General features: G+C 35.0%; 1 protein-coding gene across 5 annotated transcripts in view; it reads right to left on the bottom strand.

Moving 5' to 3' along the window:
* The window catches only part of RAB3GAP1 (RAB3 GTPase activating protein catalytic subunit 1), a 116,560-nt gene that overhangs the window by 46,073 nt on the left and 45,888 nt on the right, over positions 1–24,599 (bottom strand). For all 5 annotated transcript variants that reach the window (XM_041739426.1, XM_041739423.1, XM_041739424.1 and 2 more), the window contains 10 exons: positions 22,716–22,815; positions 19,368–19,449; positions 14,766–14,834; positions 13,158–13,231; positions 10,896–10,988; positions 10,276–10,445; positions 8,161–8,250; positions 6,263–6,435; positions 5,000–5,054; positions 4,398–4,757 (listed from right to left, as the gene is read on the bottom strand). In XM_041739426.1, the coding sequence (XP_041595360.1) occupies positions 4,398–4,757; positions 5,000–5,054; positions 6,263–6,435; positions 8,161–8,250; positions 10,276–10,445; positions 10,896–10,988; positions 13,158–13,231; positions 14,766–14,834; positions 19,368–19,449; positions 22,716–22,815 (1,266 nt within the window). The remainder of the gene's footprint in view (positions 1–4,397; positions 4,758–4,999; positions 5,055–6,262; positions 6,436–8,160; positions 8,251–10,275; positions 10,446–10,895; positions 10,989–13,157; positions 13,232–14,765; positions 14,835–19,367; positions 19,450–22,715; positions 22,816–24,599) is intronic.

Genomic DNA, 24,599 nt, shown 5'->3' with positions numbered 1-24,599 from the left:
CAGTCTTTTCACTAGGAAGGAGCTACTTTTCATTTTCCTATAGTCTTGAAATCTCAGGATGACAGGAAAGGAACAGGACACTGAAAAGATACTGATAACCCTCCTACCTGGAAATCTCAGGCCAACTATAAGTAAAGAAGAACATGACTAAGAGGAATATAAGCAGCAAGTAGCCAAGGACCATACACTTTCAAATCTACCACTTCTAAATATGGCCAAAGCTTTATCATATACATGATGCCATGTGATCATTGAGGTCAGAGCATTTTACAACTGACGAAACTGAGGTAAAGAGATAAGTGCCTTACTCAAAATCAAGTTGCAAAACTACCACATGTCAAACTGAAGAGAGAATCTCAAACATCTACCTGAAGCTGACTTTGAGAACTACTAGTTTGGTTCAATCTACTGGTTAAGGACTCTTGCTCTAACAGATTCTCCACAGGTTTCTCTTCTAGGCCTGGCTCTAGAAACACTCGGTACAGTCTAAGCTTTTCCTAGACATAAATTCTAGATTGAACTAAGTTTACATGAAAGAAATATGAAACTGTTTAAATTCTTATGGAGCAAGGATCTACATAAAGTCTTATTTTTGTGTATATAAAGTGGGCAATTGATTAATGGCACATTTTAAGCTAACTTCTAACGTGTGAAATTTTAAGTGTTTCAACTGGAATCATTTTGAATTCCAACCATTTTATTTAAGTACATATACAATGATTATAATTCAAGTATGATTAACTTTAATGAAAGTAAAATAGACTAAAAATCTGCCTGATTTGTCTAAATGTAAGATATAAAAATGAATTTTTAAATACATAGGATGCATGTTGAGGAAAAAATAACTTTAAATTATTCAAGATTTAGATAATAAATTTGAATGTAGAAAATGAAGCATCTAAAATGAATGAGGTGGGGGCACCTGGGTGGCTCAGTGGTTGAGCGTCTGCCTTTAGCTCAAGGCATGATCCCAGGGTCCTAGGATCGAGTCCTGGACCAAGTTCCTGCTTCTCCCTTTGCCTATGTCTCTGACTCTCTGTCTCTCATGAATAAATAAAATCTTTTAAAAATAAAAAAATATATAAAATAAAATCAAAGAGGTGTGTATAGCTTTTTGAAAAAAATAAAGCTTGAGCTTCCAGAATAACTTTCTTGGACTCTTCATTAACCCAATCAAACCAAGACAACATATATGCAATTAGTAATCTAAAAATAATGAATACTGTTAATTAAAACTTGAAAAAAGGGCAGCCCGGGTGGCTCAGCAGTTTAATGCTGCCTTCGGCCCAGGGCGTGATCCTGGAGTCCCAGGATCGAGTCTCATGTCGGGCTCCCTGTATGGAGCCTGCTTCTCTCTCTCCCTGTGTCTCTGCCTCTCCGTGCTGCTCATGAATAAATAAATAAATAAAATCTTAACACACACACACAAAAGAAAATGAGTGCCTAAGTTCACCAAAAGATACTTACAAGAATGCTCATGTATTTGTAATAGCTCAAACTATAAACAATTCAAATTCCATTAGCAGGTGAACTGATAAGCAAATTGCGGCATTTCACATCAAAGGAGTAAAAAATACACAAATAAGATTTTTATAACAACATGGATGAATCTCACATATGGTTGTTTATTTTTTTTTAATTTTTATTTATTTATGATAGTCACACACACACACAGAGAAAGAGAGAGAGAGAGGCAGAGACATAGGCAGAGGGAGAAGTAGGCTCCCATGCACCGGGAGCCCGACATGGGACTCGATCCCGGGTCTCCAGGATCGCACCCTGGGCCAAAGGCAGGCGCCAAACCGCTGCGCCACCCAGGGATCCCCTCACATACGGTAGTTTCAAAAAGCTCAATGCAAGAGAAGGAAATGTAGGATTCCATTTATACACCAAAGAGTAAGCAGAATATAATTTCCTTAATTCCATAATTCCAAAACTAACCTATGGTGAAAAAAGTTAGAAAAAAAGTTACCTGGAGGGGAGTATTGGGCTATGCTATCCAATACACCTGGCTATTTAGATTTAAATGAATCTATTAAAAGAAGAAATTCAGTTCCTCAGTTGCATTAGCCACATTTCAAGCACTCAATGGCCACAAATGGGTAATGGCTATAATACTGGACTGGAGAGATAGAAAACGTTCATTTCTATTTCACAAAAAGTTCTATTGATCAGTACTGTTCTAGGATGATGGGAATTTTCCATATCTTGACCTAGATGGTAGCTACCTGAATTTTTAAATATGAGAAAACTCACCAAGCTGTATACTTAAGATCTGTGCACTTTATATATAGTTTAAAAATCAATAAACAAGCAAATGTCTTTTAAATGACTAGGAAAAAACATGTACAATATATGTAACAAAGGATTTATACCTAAAATATGAAGGACTAATGTTAATCAATAAGAACAGGTCAGTAAGCTAAAGGAAAAATGATAAGCAAGTCAAAGAAAAAATGCCTAATAAACATACTGAATGATGCTTAAGTTCATCAAAAATCAGGGAAAACAATCTAAGACACTGAGATACTACTTTTGTCCATATATTGATAAAAATGTATATGACTGATAATATCCAATTGTTTATAAAAAATTAAATAAAATATGAATATAAGTTCCATGAGTGTAAGATCTTACCATCTGCTTTACTGCTAAATTCCCAAGTTCTAGATCAGTGATTGGCATACATTAGGCACTCAATGCAGACTTGTGTGAAGAAGAAAGTGAGAAAGGAAAGCTAAGTAGAGTATTCCCTTATTCCTATATATTTAACCACTGACCAGAAGGTAAAATAGGTGCAGCCTTTGTGAACAGGAATTCTGTACATCTACTTATCCAGCAAATCCATTTCTTACTTTAAGAAACATTCAAATGTGAACACACAATATGCAAAAAACTACAAGAATTTATATTGTAGCGTGTAATAGCAAAAACTAGCAAATGACATATACTGTGCATTAAGAAGGGAATGGTTAAATAAACTATGGCTCTTCTATGACATAGAATGTAAGATAGCAATTAAAAAGGAATAAAGTAGGGATCCCTGGGTGGCCAGCGGTTTAGCGCCTGTCTTTGGCCCAGGGCGCGATCCTGGAGACCCGGGATCGAATCCCATGTCGGGCTCCCGGTGCATGGAGTCTGCTTCTCCCTCTGACTGTGTCTCTGCCCCTCTCTCTCTCTCTGTGTGACTATCATAAATAAATAAAAATTAAAAAAAAAAGGAATAAAGTAGATCTACATGTAATGTCATAGAAAGATCTCCAAGACATCATGGTTAAACAAGTTGTACACCAATGCACAAATTTAAAAACAAACAAAAAAGAGACTCCTAGTGGCACAGTCGGTTGAGCTTCCAACTCTTGGTTTCAGCTCTGGTTGTGACCTCAAGGTCGTGGGACTGAGCTGAGTGAGTAAAGCCTGCTTAAGACTCTCTCCTTCTGCCCCTCCCCACCATGCTCTCTCTCTCTAAAATAAATAAAATCTTAAACAAAAAACCAAAAATCTACAAAACTATTTATCATATGTATATACATGTATGAACATCAATGTACAGTAACAGACATAAGAAAATATAACCCAAATCAATCACAATGATGATTACCTCTAGAAATGAGAGTTGAATTAGTGGGTAGTGGCTTTTACTTTTTCTAGACTGAATTTTTCACAGTAAAACATATTCACATATTACTTATGCAAAAACAACCCAACAAAACTACTGCTCTTCCTTAGGTGTCAAGTTGTTGATGTTCTCCTTCTTAATGCTGTAAACTGGTCTCCAACCATATTTTTGAACAGATAAAACTAATATAAATTAAAGAATTTTTACTTTTGTTCTTTCTCTATTTTTGGATTTTGTCTTTTAAACAGCTGTGTACTCACCACTCAATTTAAAAATAACAGATCACCTTAACCATGATGAACTACTATCTACCAAAACTTCAAAACATTTCTCAATTTCAGAAAAGTAATACTTGAAAGACCCAATAGTTTATTTATATTACAAATCTCAGATCTTTGAACATAAGTTATTTAAAGAATTACTCCTACCCAAAGCAATTGTTTCCTACTATAATGAAGATATAATAAACAACAAAATAAAAACAACTAAAACCTGGGGCACCTGGGTGGCTCAGTGGTTGACCATCATCTATCTGCCTTTGGCTCAGGTCATGATCTCGGAATCCTAGGATTGAGTCCTATATTGACTAAAAAATATATTTGCTGTTGATGGACTCAGATGATAAAATAAATTTTGGTGTTTTAGTTTTATTTGCTAAAAACTAAGAAGCTTCTCTCCCAACCTGTGTCGCTGCCTCTGTGTGTCTCATGAACAAATAAATAAAATATTTTTTAAAAACCCAGACAACTAAAATTTAAAGAGCCAGTTGATATCCTACCTGGGTCACTGGAATGTAGAGAGGTTCTCCATTATGTAGCAGTGTGAGTTTTCCATGCTGATGTAGTCGTCCTTCTGGTTTTAAACTTGCCACCTCCTTAGGTCCTCCTTTCTTGCCACTCTCTTGTCCATTTCCCTTAAGTTCTTCGGTATCACTTAGGCATTCAAAAAATTCTTCTTCACTGTCACTCCAAGAATCCCAAGATTTTCCTACCTCTCCCTTTTCCTTATCCATGTCTTTTAGATTATCTGGCCCCAGCTGGTCTCCAGCTTTTCCAGTATCCCCTGGGTATATTTCTGAAGTATTTGTTTTTCTCCCCTCATCACGGGCCTTCTTTCTTTCAATACAACAATTTAGCATCTTAAGAAAAGAGAAGTAACATTTATATTTAAATTAGTTAAAGTAAAAATCTATCCACCTCTTCAATATTTAATTTGCCTTGTCCACCCCCTTCCCTGGACCCTGTTGTGAATGACAGTGACCACAAGTAAACTACAGCAGCACGATGAGAATAGCCTATAATCCATTATTACATTTAGTATTAGAATAAACTCCAATTAAATTGAAACCGTATTTAGATACTGTCATTGGGAAATCCTTACCTGTAGTTTCTGATGTAGTAAACAACATCTTAGGTCTGGGGGTCCACTTGTTAATCTATCAAATAAAGTAGTGGGAAAGTTTTAGTAAAATGGCTTCAGATATGCAAATCTCTTATGCTACCATAAATTTTAGCCGTTTGATAAGAAATCAAATCTAGATTTCAACATATAAGATAACTGAGATGGAGCAAATAAAACTAAAACACCAAAATTTCTTTTATCTTCCAAGTCCATCAATAGTAAATATATTTTTTAAAGTATAATAGGAAACTAGTAATAGCTCTCAGGTTAACAGAACTTAAAATGAAAAAATGTCCCTAAATCCAACCCTGGAAGTAGCTAGCATACAGTATATTTCATATCATACAAAACAGATTAGATTACATACTCAGTTCTCAATTATTATAGTGAAATCTGAATATAAAAAAACATTATTTCCACCTCTCTTTTGCCAAGGGGAGCGTGACATGCCTCTAGTCCTAAACCACTAAATTCCCCAAAATCAGCCAAAAGACAATCCAGCTAAGCAGAGACTGGCAAATGACATAAAAGTTAGTATTTTTGGCTCAATCACCATTTTATATTACTTGTATCATAATTCTGCTTTAGTATATGCAGATCAGCAGTAACCCAGGAAATACTGAAATATATGGTAACTAAACTCTTCTATTTCATTAAGTGAAATGTCAACATACATTCTACAAAAAAATTACAAGTAATATTGAATATCTGAATTTATAAACTCTAAAAATGTTTTCTCTTCAACTATAAAAATTTTATGTTCACTACAGAAGGCTCAGAAAATATACAAATGTATAAAGAACAAAATAAAAATATAAATTCACACACATCAAATGTTAACATTTGGCTTTATTTCTTCCCAATTATTTTTCTATAAATATAGATCAGCAAAACTGAAAGCACTTGTTATACACAACATTCTACTTACTCCAAATATTATGATCATTTTTTTGTTATTAAAGATTCTTGAAAAAAGAAAAAACTTGTAAAAAATCCGTAACTTTCACTGTGGACATATATCATGATTGACATCATTCTTTTATGTTTGGTACTTAGGTTGCTTCACTTTTTTTCCCCTATTATAAATCTGCTACAATGAACACTCTGAATATAAATCATGCCCAAAGTTTCTTACCACTTTCTTAGGGCAGAGTTCTTTGAAGAGGAGAATTAATGGGTCAAAAGACTGATTATGCTAACAAACAAAAACCTACATATACAAACAGAAATTGAAATTATTACCCTGGAATGAGAAAGTTGTTTTCCCATCTGAAACGCATTTCAAGAACAAATTCCTGCCAGAGATGTGCCACTCCTTTCAATCCTCCATGGTAGAAATTGATCATACAAAGACACAAAGCCAATTTGTATGTTAAACTGTCAGATGGTGCAGATTTGAACTGATTGTAGAGATTCTGAATTTAACAAAGCAAAAACAAAGCAAAACTTGTTAATAACATATTTACAGGTATAATCAATAATCATGTGGAGGAATTTTAATACTAAAATTAACCTATCCTTCCAAACCAACTTTTATCAAATGTCTAATACATTACGGCCTAAATTGTTCTTAGGTAGCCCCATGTTTTCAAAATATCTGCAAGGATCAAAAAACTGAGGCTACAGTTTAGAAAACCTAAAGTTAGAACTTTCAATTTCTTCTGTGGAATCTTCAAGATGTACTCCAAATGTGTTGTTTTAAAAAACTTTCCAGGGGATCCCTAGGTGGCTCAGCGGTTTAGCGCCACCTTCGGCTCGGGGCGTGACTCCAGGGTCCTGGGATCGAATCCCAAGTCGGGCTCCCGGCATGGAGCCTGCTTCTCCCTCTGCCTGTGTCTCTGCCTCTCTCTCTCTCTCTCTCTCTCTCTCTGTGTGTGTGTCTCTCATGAATAAATAAATAAAACCTTTAAAAAAATAAATAAGTAAAAATAAATAAAATAAAAAACTTTTCATTAGGGGCACCTGTGTGGCTCAGTCAGCTAAGCAGTTGCCTTCAGCTCAGATCATGATCTCAGGGTTCTAAAATCAACCCCCCACATTGGGCTCCCTGCTCAATGGGGAGTCAAGTTTCTTCCTCTGCTGCTTGCCTTGCTTGTGCTCACTCTCTCAAATAAGGTCTTTAAAAGATAAAAATTTTCAATTATAAATAAGTATACACTTATCAAAATTAGAAACATAAAATTAGAACTGTATAAACTGAAAATATATAGCTTCTGCTTTTCCTCATTTCATGAAATCCTACTTCCCAACAGTAACTACTGAAAATAGTTGGATTTATCTCTGTCTTTTAAACATCTCATTTCTCAATTTGTTAAAGACTTGGATAAGGAATACATGAAAATTTTACTTCATTTTACAAATTTTACTTCATTAAAGTTTTCCACTGTCTAGTTTTGAAACAGAGAAGAATCTATTGCAAAACATCAATCTGATAATTTTACAAAAAGCCTAAAATAAGGGAAATCCTACAATCATGCACAATATACCTACTTTTTCACTGTTTCCAGAAAAGTTCTTGCTACCCAAAATACATATCTATGACTAGGTACAACAGGTCATATAATTTGAGTGGAGGCCATGAGCTCTACTCAAATTTTCATAAGGGGATTTTTAAAATAAAAAGATCCTTGGGGCACCTGGGTGGCTCAGTCGGTAAAGGGCCAACTCTTGATTTTTTGACTTCAGGGTCCTAGGCTGAAGCCTTACATAGGGCTCCATGGTCAGCAGGAAGTCTGATTGAGGATTCTCTCTTCCTCTGTCCCCCACTGTCATCCCCCCCCCCAGCCCCATTCACAAGAGTGTGCACAAAGGTTCTCTCTCAAATATATTTTTTAAATAAAATAAAAAATTTAAAAGGTCCTTATGCTACTAAACTAGCAATACAGCAACTCCTTAGATTCAATGCATTTTGGGATGCCTGGGTGGCTCAGCAGTTGAGCATCTGCCTTTGGCTCAGGTCGTGAACCCACAGTCATGGGATCGAGTCCCACATCGGGTTCCTTGCATGGAGCTTGCTTCTCCCTCTGTCTCTGTTGCTCTCTCTCTCTGTTCTTCTCATAAATAAATAAATAAAATCTTTAAAAAAAAATAAAAATAAATTCAAAACATCTTAAATATCTTAATATTAAACTCCAACTTACATATTCTTCACTCTCTGATAGAGGATTATTGCTGTCTGTGGAAGAACTTCCATCTAACGGTTTCTCAGAAGCAGCATCAGGGAATAAGAACTTAGAGACAAGAAAAAAAATAACCACATTTCAATCAAATTTCCTACTTTGTTATTTATAACTCATATAAACTCCATTTTTTAATGGTTTTGCTATTAAAACAGTGGAAATGTGCTTATTATACTGGCCAGTTGGCCAATAAAATATCAAACATTTTATGTTTTTCTCTGGAAATAGTTTCATTAATTTTAGAAATCGGAGATTTTTCTTAAAACCAGCTGGTTTTGTAAGCTAACCAATGTAAAAGCAAAACCTCTTCACTATGATCCAAGGTCATTAAATTTCTAAGTATCAGACAAAGCAAGAGAAAAATTTTAAACACCCATATGTTACAAGGCTCTATCAAGTTATAGTCCACAGGTTTTCATATAAAAAATATTAAGAATATGACATTTAAGACCGTAACTTCATAATACCCCTAGAAGGTGGGAAGTAGTCTAAACCTGTAATGACTAGTTTATCTTTTCTACCGAGTTTCTGTTTATTATGTGTTTGTAGTAATGTTAAAAGAAGAAAAAATTCAGTGCATATGACAACCAAGCTATACAACTAGAATAAAATCTCTAAAGATATATATTAAGAAGGGGCCTTTCCCAGGGTGCCTGGGTGGCTCAGTCGGTTAAGAATCTGACTCTTAATCTCAGTTCAGGTCTTGACCTCTATCTTGGTTGTGGGTCAGGCCCTGCATTGGGGCCTGAAAAAAAAAAAAAAAAAGAAGGGGCCTTCTCTTGCAGAAATTTATTCTTGGAGCACCTGGGTGGCTCAGTGGTTGTCTGCCTTCTGGCACGGGTTATGATCCCAGTGTCCTGGGATCAAGACCCACATCATATTCCCTCCAGAGAGCCTACTTCTCCCTCTGACTGTGTCTCTACCTCTCTGGGTCTCTCATGAATAAATAAATAAAATCTTTAAAAAAAAAAAAGACATTTATTCTCAGTCCTTTTATCACTCTTCTTCTTAAGTGTTTTGTGATATTACTGACTTGTGATTCCTTTTACCATGCATACTTTGCCACATGTTACAGAACATGCACAGGAGATTTTTTCAAATTTAGAGGAACTACTCTGTACCACCTCCCACAACTAGGTACGTTTACAAACAATATCCTAATCTAAAAACCACTGTATAAGGTAACTATTACTGCCTCCTCCTTACAGATATACAAGCTGAAAATCTGATTCTTTTTCAGTTTAATGGCTGGGTTGAAATTAACATCAAGTTTGCAAGTCCAGTATTCTTTTCACTGCACTACTCAAAGGCTGTTCCCAAGATTATCTGAATGCATGAATTGCCAGAAATATGATTATAACTACAATTATAGTAAGAACAGCTATCATTTATCAGAGACCTATTATTATATGCCAGGCAGATGACAAAACTGAAATTAAGTGACTTATTCAATATAATATAGTAAGGATTAACCCTAGTGTATGTGGTTCCCTGGGCTTGTTCCATCATTCTGTACCTAGGAGACACCTTAGCTCCTTCTAATACTTACTATAAAACCTTCCCTAGACTTTTGTGAAATGAAGAAAAATACAGTTCTGATGTTGACCTTCTGCTCAAAATAATATTAAACTGCAAGATGAAGCCCAGTGTTTCAGCATAGCAGGTTACTTGCTACCTCTCCAGCCTTGTCCCCGGCCACTCCCTGGGAAGCACCGTACAATATACCAAATATGTTCTCTCATAGCTCTGCTGTTTCTGTTTCTAAAACCTCTTCAAGATGCAACTCAAGTACCCCTCTTTATGACACCCTCCCTGATCCCCAGTGCCTAGATAGAGAGATGCACCCTCTGCTGTGTTCTCACAGCCAACTTGCCAGACTTCTCCCTTGCAACATGGTATTGTAACTACAGTTTCCTTTCCTTCTTTCCATTAAGCTAGTGGGAATTCTCTGAACATGAAGACTTTGTTTTACTCATTTTATATTCCCAATCCAGTGCTTGCCACATAGAAGGCACTAAACAGATAATGAATAAATGAGTATGCATACAGACATAAAAAGACACTACATTTAGTTACCAACAGAATAGTATTGAGGACATCATTATTCAGTGGTGACTCTTCTACACCTCTGTGTTTTCGTATTTTCTTCTTTGCAGTGTGTACCATATTTGAAACTGATAATTTATGAATTGGAACTGGTGCTGGCTCTGTCAACTTTGACAAAGCATGAGTTATATCAGCAATTTCTATAAAAAGAATAGAAACGAATACAAATTATATCACCAACCTTAAAGTGAGGAGTAAACCACTGATCGTGTAAAATATTTTAGTCACTCTTTTCACTAGTGTTACATGGTCTCAGAACTATAAAATTTTAATACATACATTCAGCTTTACATGCATTCATAATGACAAAGGTATAACACAAATTATTTTTCTCTAGAAGTTCAAAAATAAACCTCTAAAACCCCACTTTTCAAAATATCTTACATTTTTGGTAAAAAGAATGTATTAAATGTGCTTAGTATTTTAAGCTCAGTGTATAGCCAGAAAAGAGATGGTAGGAGTCTAGTCTATCAAAATTTGCTTTTCCAACTTAATTCAACTGTGAAAATAGATGAAAAGTTACTGGAAAAATGCCCCCAAAAGGGGTTAGACATTTGAGAATAACTTAAAAAAAAAGGAAAGTAGGTCACCTCTCCCTTCTTCCTCAAATGTGGATCGACCAAGAATCTCATCAGTTGACTCCTTTCGACGGCAAATTTTAAAAAATTCAGTGACAAAATCACCTAAATAAAAAAAAAAATGTTACTCATTTTTGACACCTAACTAAAAGACATCAGTCCTACAAACTAAAGTACTCTTCTTTTCATAAAAGCTATAAATACGATATAGTAGAAAAAGAAACCACTCGGGTTTTCTACCCAAGACAAAAATTAATCCTATTACAAAGGTAGCCTTGTTCTTCCCTTCTCTCCATGTCCCAGGATATTAAAAAAAAATTTTTTTAGGATTCCTTCTAGAATGAAAGGAAAACTAACTGTACCTTGTAATATTAAGCAGTATGTGCCTAAAGAAGACTAATATCTGTTCTCAATGAGCTGCAGAAGTAACAAGAATATTACTATATGCGCACAGTGCCACCTTAACTGCCACCCTTCTAGAATTGAGTCCATTAAAAAAAATTAAAATTAAAAAGAAATTCTGAAGATATATTTCTGGAGGATTAAGAATCATGTAGCATAAAGTTATGTTAGCTTCAGCTTCATATAAATGGTATGCTTCATGTCATCATAAGGGGAAAAGGTTTGATATCTTCTAAAGAACTGCAATGAGATGTTTATAGAAAGAAATAAAGGTTAGGAGGAACTATCAGTACTAAAACTATTAGATAATACAAGAGAGCAAGTACATCTAAGTTTTAGAAAACAACAACTAGTTCTGAATAAATCTAGAACACTTTCTGAACGTCTTCGGAAAAGTAAGATAATCCTGTAATTCAATCAAATAAATTACATGACTCAGTTAATTATATATGACTACAGCATCCTTTAATATGTAAGCATAAAAAGTCAAAAGAGATAGGGTGGGATCATGGAACAGTAACTTAAAATGAGAATACTTCAAACTCTTAGGTCCTCTGCAATTATCATGGAAATCCGTAGATGAGGGACAATAAGGAACTAGAAATCAATTTAATAATTGAATAAATCAATGATTAAGCAAAAACTATTGAGCATTTACTATGTGATAGACATCTTATTAAATGTGATATACAAAAAAAATAAAAAAAAGAAAAAAAAATGTGATATACAAACATACACATAATCTCATTTGATCATCTCAATAACTATGTATATACTATTTTTGTCTCTATTTTACAGAGACTTGAAGAAATTAACCAAACTTGTTCAAACTGGCAGACCTAAGATTTAAAATAAGGTCCAACCAATTCTCAAACTCCTTATACCAACCCTCTACTGTCTGTCTAATACCCAAGACAAATTCACCAATGGCAGGAATTTTACCTTATACATCTTTGTATTCACTATTACGTAGTTAGCAAAAAATGTTAATCAGCATTTAATGAATAGCATATGACAAATTTTAAAGAACCCAAGAAAATAATACTTTAGAGAAACACATCGTGACTGTCATCAATAAATATTCAGTAACTCCATTAGCTGAATGATAATGTATCCTATGGAGTGAAGGCGGCTTGTATGAAAACAGAAATCAAATATCGTCATATGTACTAAATATGAGAGAAAAAGATGGAAAGACACACTGAGGTGCTGGGTTCAGAGACTTCATGAAAGAGACACATCTACACAAATGATAAAAGAAAGATAATGCCAGACAAGGGATACAATAATATTATCTAAGAGGCAAACTAACATTTTCAAAGTATTTCTATTTGTGGTATTTCACTTGATTCCTTAAACCTCTTTCCCTCTATCAGAAAATAGGTTTGGAGATGTGGTACAACTCTACAGGCCTCTAATTAGACTGTCAAAATCAGTGTTCTTCTCATCATATATCACAGGTCCAGAGCATGGCAAAAGGCAGAAATTAATCAACTAACAAGAATGGAAGACGCAAACTGCCATAAGAAAAGAGAATAACATAAAAAAAGCCATGGAAGAATAAAACTCAGATCATGAGAAAATATGCAAGATTTCTAAGGTATAGACCACTTAAAACTAAAAGATAAGCAAGAAATCCTGGCAGTGCTATTCAAGACTTACTAGGATTCACTGTTCCTGGGAAAGATTTCCTTGTTAATGGTATTAACCAAGAAGATCACAAATGTAAAAAAATAAATAAAAATGCATCCTTCTGATAGGTGAAATAAAGTATAAAGAATACATTCACAGTCTTCCTAATCTGGAACATGGGCATATTGGTGGGGAAAGAACATAAATTCAGGAAAGGAATGTAATGTAAGCATGTCTTACCCAGCAAACACTGAGGATTATCAGCTTTTCGAACTCTAACAGACCAATGGGGAGCCTGAATAGGATCCAAATCACTAAAATGAAGAATAAACATGAGATCCTAATTATGACAAACTGCAACTCATTAACTTACCAAAATGCAGTCTAGTTAATTACATGAAGGACAAGCAATCCATTTTGCCTCCCTTAAACTTACAGTTCCTCAGATAATAAGGCCATGTGGTTAAATTAAAAAAAATAAAACCCAAATATCGATCAATGGATCTTAAGAAATCAAAGTTTATAGACAAAAATGTACAAAAGGAAAACCCACAAGCAAAACAGAATCAAAACAAATATAAAAATTATAGTTCTGAACAGGCAATGTACACTGATAATCTAATAAAACAAATAATTTTAAAATAAAAAAGAAATGAGAAACAAGTAGTATGCACAATGATCTTAATTGGTTTTTTATAGCACTAATAGTAAAAGCAGACTACAAAATTTGCACAAGATCAAATTTGCCCTATTTTTTCAATTAAGTAGATTATTATGTATCCATTTAATGGAATATTATGCAGCAATTTAAAAAATAACATAGATCTATATTTACTGGCATTAAATATGTAAAGATATATACTAAATAAGACAAGTATATAAATTTAAACTTTAAAAAGATACTTTCCCATGCAAATATTGACTCATGTTGTACATGTGAAACTAATGTTACGTGCCAATTATATCTCAATTTAAAAAAAAACAAGGATACACCTCAAAATGCTATTTTTCAAGTAACAGGATTGCACGTAGTCCTTATTTTCTTCTTCATATCCATCTAAATTATTTGATTAAGAAAGCTCATGTTACTTTTACCATCAGCAAAAACAACCCATTTATTTTAATTACAACAAAAAAAAAGTATCCTACTTCTCACTATTCTACATCATGCATGAGAAGGTACTAAAATGGTGTCCCTCTTTCTCCACATTCTTCCTAAATAATATTTGCCATAACTTTTGAGTTATTTCCATTGCACAGGAGTACATGACTGGGACATTTTGTAATTTATGACATTTAATGTTCAAATATGACTCCAACATGTTCTAAAAACCATGACTTCTTCAAAGTAATTCATGAAATACTTCTAACTAGCAAAGAAAAATTCAACAGAATTATGCACAAATCTCTGCTTAGAGGATCTGCTCAGAGACATCTTTGCTAAAACAAAAGTAAGACTCATATTGTTCAGGGTAAGGGGGATTGGTTAAATAGGTGATGGGGATTAAGGCATGCACTGGTGATAAGCACAGGATCCTATATGGAAGTGCAGAATTACTATGCTGTATATCTGAAATTCTATTACACTGTATGTTAACTAACTGGAATTAAAATACCAACTTAAAAAAAGAGAGATCATTCATTAACCCCAAACTAAAGATCATACCCACAAGGTCAGCAGCTTATAACACATCTCTAATACATATTTAATCAGTCTAAAAAGCAATCTTTAAAAGCAGAAAAATCAACCAATCAGAAAACTGATAAAAAGTTGCTAACCACTCAGCAGCAGTTCATTTATTCTACTGAAATGTTTGAATCTCAACATGCTACTCTTAACATACTTACGAATAAACATCATTATCCACAATGATACCTTCAGTCAGGTGAGGCCATGTAGTTGCTAAATGGAGTTCACTAAAATAAAACATAAAACATATCCAAAAGCTCTAATATTGTATGTATATCCTCTGACTTAGCAATTCTACTTCTAGAAATGTATTAAAATAACCAGAAATGTATATGCAAGTATGTTAAAACTCATGTTGTTTTTAATACAGTAAAACAGGAGACAATTAGTTTTATTAGCAAATGGTAGCACACCTATATGAAGTTAATGTCTTGCATACATTAAAAACACATGCTATTCACATAATAGCCCAAAACTGTAAATAACCCAAATATCGATCAATGGATAAATAAAGTGTGGTAATAACCATATAATGGCATATTATACACCCATAAAAAGCAGTGAAATATTGACTCATGCTACAATACAGATGAACCTCAAAAACATTTGCTAAGTGAAAGAAAACACAAAAGGCCACACGCTGCATAACACAATTCATACACAATGTCTGGAACAGGCAGATCCATAAGGAAAGAAGGTAGATTAGTATTTGCCTAGCTAGAGGGCCTGGGGAGATCATGGGATGATAGCTGAGAGGTAAAGGGTTTCTTTTGGGGATGATGAAAGTGTTGTGGAATTAGAAAGAGATGTTGGTTGCACAACTTTGGAAACAAGACCACTGAACCGTACACATTGTATGGTGAGTATATGGTACATGAATTATATCTCAATTTTGAAAAGTTGAGATAGATCAGAGGTTAGCAAATGTTTTCTAACAAAAGCTCACATTGTAAATATTTAGGCTTTGGAGACCAAGTAGTCTCTGTTACAATCTTGTCTTTTCTTTTAAAACCCGAAAAAATGCAAAAGTGATTCTAAGCTCACTGGGCATACAAAAATAGGCTACTGGCCAGATTCAGTCCACAGGTCATAATTTGTTGACCTCTTAATATATATAAATATTAAGTTTCAAAATGTTTTCATGTAAAATAAAGCAAGACACAAAACATATACAGGATAACATATATTTTATAAAATATATAAACATACTGCACACAAAGAGTTATCATAGCAGGCCTGATACTTAGAAAAGGACTACCTGCAAGGTTCACCTTTGGCTTGCCATCTGGGACCTTGAATTTCATGGGGTTCCTATCATTCCTTGATAGGAGTGGCTCACTGTGCCTAAACTACTAGTGCAAACAATATGGTTTATGCTGAATACCTGTTTTCTTCTAGTACTGGACGGGGGTGCCTATGTCACCAGCCCCAGATAAACACACCATGCACTGAGTCTCTCTAGTAAGCTTCCCTGGTAGAGAGCCTTTCATACATGTTTTCAGAATTCATTGCTGGGAGAATTAAGTGTGTCCTGAGTGACTACACTGAGAAAGGAAGCTAGTCCCTGGCTTACTATGGACGTATGTGCCTTTTCCCTTAGCTGATTTTTACACTGTATCCTTTCAATGTAATATACCATAGTCATGAGCACAGTAAATGGTGTGAATCCTCCTAGCAAACCACTGAACCCAAGAGTCTTGCAGAGACCAAGCTGTCATCAGTGACAGTCTATGGGATTGTAAACTTAGTGAATATTCTTTTTCTTGTAGAGATTTTGAACCCACTTCTTGGAGAGTAAAGAAGACAAAAGAGTCAATTACTTAATTTCTCTGATTTTGGGGTACTCAACTGGCAACTCCAGCCTGCTCTACATTTTAGAATTACTGTGTTAACAGGGCCAGAATCTACAATACAGTACAACCGTGATTAATAACCGGATAACTAGCCACCCTTGGCTCAAGTCTATTTTCTGAGCTGGGTCCTATAATGGTCCCTCTGTGTTACCAAATACCTCTTGAGTAAGTTGATTTTTTGTTTGAATTAGTCAGAATTGACTACTACAGTTTACAACTAAGGAACTTGACTAGCAAACATGATTTTTGCCTCTTTTTACATTTTCTAAAGTTTCCTTACTTAGCATAAATTCATTACTCTAATAGAACAAATTTTTTAGGTAAAAAAATGGCTAGACAGTATGTGATATTAAAGGACATGAATGATGACAAGCTTAAAACTCTAAGCTCTGAAATACCTATAGGTATTAACCTCAGATTCAGTCCCTAAGCTTTTTTTTTTTTAAATTTTTTTTTTATTTTTTTTTTTATTTTTTATTTATGATAGTCACACAGAGAGCGAGAGAGAGGCAGAGACACAGGCAGAGGGAGAAGCAGGCTTCATGCACCGGGAGCCTGACGTGGGATTCGATCCTGGGTCTCCAGGATCGCGCCCTGGGCCAAAGGCAGGCGCCAAACCGCTGCGCCACCCAGGGATCCCAGTCCCTAAGCTTTTATGACTATGTTCTCTCCTCATCCATAACTATAGAACAATATCTTTGACAAAGAGAAGACACTGAAAAATGCCTCATTTCCTCTTTTATCACCAAAAATTCCTTTTCAAAACTACAGTGCATGCCCACAGCATTTGTTAATCACCATGTAATTTATATAATCTACCATATACACCATCTCATTCCCAGATTATTTTTGTATTCTTCTTCGATCATCTATTTCTCTGATTCCTCATCATGATTTAGAATTAGGAAATATTAATAACTAATTCCTTCACATTTCTATTACCAGGTCAATTTCATTTTCTCTCTCTCAAACTTTTTGGGACACCTGGGTAGCTCAGTGGTTGAGCATCTGCCTTCAGCTCAGGTCATGATCCCGAGGTCCTGGGATCAGGCTCCCCGCCGGGAGCCTGCTTCTCCCTCTGCCTATGTCTCTGCCTCTCTCTCTGTGTCTCTCATGAATAAATAAAATCTTTAAAAAAATAAAAAAATAAAATTTTCCCTAAGCAAAATCTAATGAATGAACCAGTTGGAGGGCCACAAATATACCATTTCTCTCCCTTATTTACTATGCCATGATGGCCACCTTCTTTTCCTTTGGGAAACTCGCCCAATTCTTCATGTATCAAGGCTCTTCATTCCATCTGCAATGGTCATTCTCTCTCTTTCTCTCTCTCTCTCACTGCTTGGCTAAATCCTCCCTATTTCCTTTGAGAACACTTTCCTAATGCATCCCAATCCAAACTAGTTTCTCATTTTACTGTTATTACAGCCTATATATTTCCTTCAAATTACCCCCAGTCTGTAACTGTACCTTTATTTAGGTGATTATTTTGTCCATTTCTTTCAATCAGACTGTAAATGCCAAGAAGCCAGAAAATGTTTTATTTAGTTCTGAATCTTCTTATTTCAGCATAGTGCCTGCCTGTCCTGGCACATATAATAAATAAGTACCAACTACAAAAGATACTTATTTTATCTTTCCCTCCAGTGGTTTTAAGTTAAAAGTATTATTAGTTCTACCTCTACATTAGAGTATTAAGAATGTACATATGTGCCTTTCTGGAAGTGATCATCTCCCCATGACAACATACCACTTGCAAAGAACTACCTTCATCCCTCCCTGGAAGAGAAGAGGAAGCACAAGAAGTGTCTGGTGCAGAATCCCAATTCCTACTTTATAAACCTGCAGTACCCACGATGCTACAAAATCACCACCATCTTTAGACACGCACAGTTTTGTGCATTGGCTGCTCCACTGTCGTTTGCCAGACTACAAGAGTTTTTAAAAGCAAGGCTTACAGAAGGATGCTCTCCTACAGACAGAAACAGCACTAAAAGCACCCTGAGTCAAGATGAGTGGGAAACCATCCCAATAAACACATTCTGGATACATGCATGCATAGACACACACACACACACACACACACACACACAAACACACACACACGGTATGGATGTGTGCGTATATGGTTTTTAATTAACCAAATAGTTTAACTAAAATAAGAGTTTTAAAATCAGCATTATTAATGTTTTCCAAATATTTTGCTCTCAGTGATTAAATTTTCCAAGCCTTACATTTTCTTATAAAGCAAAATTTTCTTAAAGTTCAGTAGCTCTTCTAGAAAAGCAGTTAGGTAACCTAAGAGGTCTGACTTAAGTCTCTATTTGTACATTTGGAAAAAGTGGTCAGGAAAAATGTAAACATTTGTTAATTCTCTGTGATGAATACATGAAAGTTTGTTACATAGGACATTCTCTGTGCTTTTCAATATATAAAATGTCTCCCAAAAAGTAGGCCAAGAATCACTTCTATAAAGAATACTGAATAAATGGCATTATACACATTTTCTTTATTATTTCAAAGCCTCTTTTATTTCCAAATTACAGAGTAATAAAAAAATAGATGGACAGATGGTTAAATGTAGGTCTGCTTCTGGTACTATACTCATTCCAGAAGGCTACAGTATTACAAAGCACAGTAAAATAAGTATTAATAGAATTTAAAGAGTAAACTCCTAGGGTTGCTGGATGGCTTGACAATCAGTTAAATGTCTGCCTTCAGCTCAGGTCATGATCTCAGGGTCCTGGGCTCGAGCCCTGAGTCAGGTTCCCTGCTCAGCAGGGGGTCTGCTTCTGCCTCTGCCCCTTCCCCCTGGCTCATGCTCTCTCTTTCTCACTGAAATAAAATCTTAAAAAAAGAAAGAAACGGTCAAGTCCCATAATTCAAATGATAGATTGAAATTCCCACCTTATAGGATCTTCACAGGCACCAAATGGTAACTTGCCGAACTCCAGGCCTCCAACTTCTCCTCCTACAAGGGCATCTATATCTAAGCAAAAGAAACAGTTTTCCATTATCCAGCAAAAAATTAGTAAGAATTTAATTTAGTGAGGTTAGTTCTCTGGGAGATCATAGATTTAAATGTGCCTATATCAAGAGCACATAAAGTTAGAGACTAAACCACCTTTAATTAGATTGCTTATAAAGGGATACCTGGGTGGCTCAGTGGTTTAGTGCCTGCCTTCAGCCCAAGGTGTGATCCTGGAGTCCCGGGATCAAGTCCCACATTAGGCTCCCTGCACGGAGCCTAATTCTTCCTCTGCCTGTGTTTCTGCCTCTCTCTCTCTCTTTCTCTGTCTCTCATGAATAAATAAATAAAATCTCAAAAAAAAAAAAATAGATTGCTTACAAAGAAGTTAAAATAAATAGAATGTTATAATAAAAGAACACACTGAATTCCTATTTGTACAGTGTTTTATTCAAGCCATGTGTTCTACATTTAACTCTTGAAATATTCCTTAAATAATGCTTAAGACATTATTAGTTCTGTACTTTTTCTTTGCATTTTCTAAGAATGTGATTAATATCATCTAAAAGAAAGATTATCCAAGTATTAAAAAATTTAATCATCAACCTACATTCATCGGTTTTGCTGTCAATAATTTCTGAATGGCAAATTAGGTATCATTAATACATTTTTATTTCAGTTGGTAGTACATGGAAATACTTTCAGTTTAACAAAGAATTTCCTTTCTGTTATGAATAGTATCTGAGATTAGAGGAGAATTTAGAAGGTAAGTCACTCCCCCCCCCACCAATCTTAAAGAACTAATAAACACTTCTAAAAGACATCCAAAGGATTTATTTATCTTTGAAATAATTCAGATGGTTGCTTTTCATTATTTGCACTACACTGGGAATTTCACAAATTAGAGTCTATTGTTGTTTTATGAATATTCCCCAGATTTGCTAAAATCATGCTTGATAATTATCTACAACCTAACCAAATTAAAATTAGTCACTAAATATGGCTCAATTACTTGATTCAGTTAATTTTCTCAAGTCAATTCCATTTCTCCAACTAAAGAATGCTTATAATAATAAAGATTACAATAACCAGCTTTATTACAAGATGTGAATCTTTAAGAGCTTCAAAATATGTAAAAAGCATATTTTATAAATCAGTAATCTAAATTTTTTTACTAGATCATAACTGTGCAGAAGTTTTAATTCAGTTAAAAGCTCAGAAAAGGGGGTGCCTTGGTAACTCAGTCAGCTAAGAATTCCAGAGTCCTGGGATTGAGCTCCAAGTCAGGCTCCCTGCTCAACAGGGAGCCTGCCTCACACTCTCCTCCCTGCTCCTGCTTGCTCATGTTCTCTCTGTCACTATCCTTGTGTCTCTCCTCTCTCAAATAAATAAATAAATAAAATCTTAGGAAAAAAAAAAAAAAGTTCAGAAGTGGCTCAGTCGATTAAGCACCTGACTCTTGATTTTAGCTCAGGTCATGATCTCAGGGTAAGATCAAGCAAGCCCCATAACGAGCCCCACTCTCTCCCCCTCTGCACCTCCATATTCTCTCTCCTCCCTCTCTAAAAGCGCAGGGTCTGGCCCATATTACATGTTCAAATCCCTTCCTTCCCTTTATAAGAAGAAAATATTAAAAATTTACATGGCCTTCAGTTCACCGCAGAAGATGGTTCTATTTTGGTCTCCATTAAAAAAGAATCGGCAAAAATAAATAAATAAATAAATAAATAAATAAATAAAATAAATAAATAAATAAATAAAAAAGAATCGGCAAGAGAACATTAACAAAGGCCTTACTGGCAATCAAAATTATGATGCTAACATTCTGGCTCTTGGGCTTCTTCTTAGATCATCAATAAACTAAATCATCTTGGGAAATATTAAAAATTGACTAACAACAGAGCAACCTTTGAAAAAAGGAAAAAGAGGGCAGAAATTAAAACCTTCACATAGAAACTGGCTACAAATTGTCTGGAGGGTATTGTCTGGGAACTAAAATTAGCAAAATGAACGTTTGGGTCTTTCTTCTAACTTAATTATCAGCTTAGCTTTTATTTCCCTTTGCTATAGTTTAGATGCAATTCTTTTATTGTACATAGAGTTTCAAATTATTCTGTGATATATACAATAAAATGCTGGTAGCACATATAATTACCAAAGGCTAAGGACATACTACATTAATTCCAGTATCATTCCAAAACTACCTGTTTTCTATCCTATACGTAACCAACTACCGGGGCACCTAGGTGGCTCAATAGTTGAGCATCTACCTGTCTTGGGCTCAGGTCGTGATTCCAGGGTCCTGAGATCAGGTCCCACATCAGGCTCCCAGGAGGGAGCCTGCTTCTCCCTCTGCCTATGTCTCTGCCTCTCCATGTGTGTCTCTCATGAATAAATAAATAAAATCTTAAAAAAAAAAAAAAAAAACTACTTGGAACAAAAATAAATAGTAAAGAATATTGTTTTATTCTAATTTCTTTTTCATGGGGGGGGGGAGTAGACGAAAAAATGTTTTTAGGTTGGTAAAATCCTTGTAATGATTTATAAATTTGCATTACATTTCTTATTAGTTATACTTGAATATAATTACACTTGTATGTGAGAGAAATACCCAGGAACCAAATCCTCACTTAATTAGACTATATGTCCAGTAGGGTGAACTTTTCTAGAACTTAGGTAATATGTTGTTCATACCTGCACCCCAAACATCCCAGGTTGGCTGGCCCATTATAGGCTTATAATTAATGATAACTGAATGAATCATATATTGCTTTATGGCTAAGGAGGTAAATTGGCTTTAATTACATCAAGAGCACATTAAAGTAAAATATTCTAGAGCTCTACACATCTTAAGTATATGTGTATATACACATTTTTTTCCTGCTTTCCTTATTACACTTAGTACTCTTCTTCAAACTCTACTTTCCAAAAGGTTCTCAGCTTATGAGGTGGCTTCCGTTACTACATTCTAAAAAGATATTTAAGTCATTCACTACATACTAATTTGCAGCACATGATGCTCCACAGCAGGAGGATGCTTTATAAATAATAGCTTTCAAAAACAGATTGTCACATATCGAGTAATGCTGTCTCTAGGACAAACCTCAGAGCTTTTTTCAAGAGCAAAAAAAAAAAAAAAAGATAAAGGCAATGAAATCAGCAATACTCCATTTAGAATGAATTACAAATATTTCAAACTTGAAACCCACTGTTAAATAATTTCAATTTCCAAATATATTTTCTTTACCATTTATATTCAGTAAGTTAAATACACTAAATTATCTCACCTGGAGGCTGCTGAGGCCAAAAATACTGCTGCCAATCCTGAAGTACATATGTAAAGCGAATAGCAATACTAACTGGAGGCAAAGGAGTTAAAGGACATCCCTGGAAATAAATACAAAGAGAGTACTGTATAGCTTTTTAAAAAGTGTCTTATAAACAATGCCAGAGAGCAAATTACATGAACATGAAGCTATTTAAACTATTAACTGGAGGACTCAATGGTTATGCTTCTGACTCTTGATTGTGGCTCAGGTCATGATCTTGGGGTCATAAGATGCAAGTCCCTTGTGCTGGCTGTGTGTTGAGCCCTTGTAGGTTCCCTGCTTGGCATGGAGTCTCCTTGCCCCTCTCCCTCCCCTTCTCTCCCTCCCCTTCTGTCCCTCCCCCAACTCACATGGGCTCAGGTGCACTGTCTTTCTCAAATAAATAAACAAATCTAAAAAAACAAGTAAATAAACTGTAAAACAAGTAAATAAAAAAACATAAAATAAACTGTAATAATAATTTACTGTAAATAAATAAACTGTAAAACAATTTATTTACTGTAAATAAATAAACTGTAAAACAAGTAAATAAAAAAACAAGTAAATAAACTGCTACCTGGAAACAAAATAAATGGTCGCTGTTGCAAAATAGTTTATATTAATGAATCAGTTAACAGAAAATTTAGATTCATTTACATTCATTAAAAATCATGAAAATCAACATCATCCAAACATTCTATGATCTCAGCTTCCCTTAATAATGGTTAACCTACATTAATGTGGAATAGGACTTAAATATATTAGGAATCACTTAGGGAGCATGTGAAAATAAAAATGAGAGAGTATTCTGCATATCTAACCAGTTACTAGGTGTTGCTGTTATTGCTGACCAGAAAGACTAAGACACATATAGTCCAGCAGCAGCATCTATAAATGTCACTAGTAGCTTTAACCAAATACAAACTCAATCTATAGTCACAATACAAAGTGGCCGCCTCCAAAAAAGATAAGTCAGTTTTGGGCTGCTGTGTCCTACACAAGCAAGGTAAGATTCTGGCTGGTTAGGAAAAATAAGACTTGTTGGTCAAGTCTGAATATTAAACGAGAGTTCATCCACAGTAAGATATGAATAGTCTAAAAACCATTAACAAAATTGCTTTGACACAACCTCTGTTCTAGTTACATAGCAACATAGACAAATATAGAAGATAACCAGAAAGAGCTAGGATCAAACATGATATAAAAATATCTTTGTGGGCCCTAAAAAGGTACACAAAATCCAAAGTTTTAAGTGGAGCTTAAGACACATGACTGCTGAGTTCCAGGTGTGAAGGGTGGCAGTGACGGCCTAGGATTACAGACTGCATTAAAACAGAAGTGGAAGTTCAACTCTGCCCAGAGTGAGCACATTGCATGACTGCTTAAAGGCAGACACTGGAAGCAGGGCACATCTGCTTGGTACAGTAGTTTTGTTGGACATTATGGGCTGGGAAGAGTTACTCTGTAAGGGGGTAAATACTCTCATAATCTAAGCAAGCAATTCAGTAATTCCAAGACTATGCAATATTCCTAATATCACCAGAGCAACAGGCTCCAAGCACCATTTAAAAACCCAATTCTGAAATTTTCTACAGGTAGGGAGCAACCTACTTATAGCTTACAGAGCTGTAAGTTAGGATGGGAGAGAAAGTGAGCCTGCAAACAAAATTTCCACAAAACATGAAGAGATGTAGTTGTAAAGGAGACAGATATCCAAGTCAACATTCGAGAGCATAAAACCATGAAATATAAAGAATAGTTGAACAAATCTCTAAATGAAAAGACTAGAATGTATATTTTCAAATATTTAGAGGATTATGGCAGAATTTAAATTTTATATACTCCAAAAGGCAAAACTGACCA

The sequence above is a fragment of the Vulpes lagopus genome, chromosome 24, assembly GCF_018345385.1.
Source record: "Vulpes lagopus strain Blue_001 chromosome 24, ASM1834538v1, whole genome shotgun sequence".
Taxonomy (NCBI): Eukaryota; Metazoa; Chordata; class Mammalia; order Carnivora; family Canidae; genus Vulpes; species Vulpes lagopus.
Note: the sequence above shows the minus strand (reverse complement) of the source record. Positions and strands in the feature narration are given on the sequence as shown.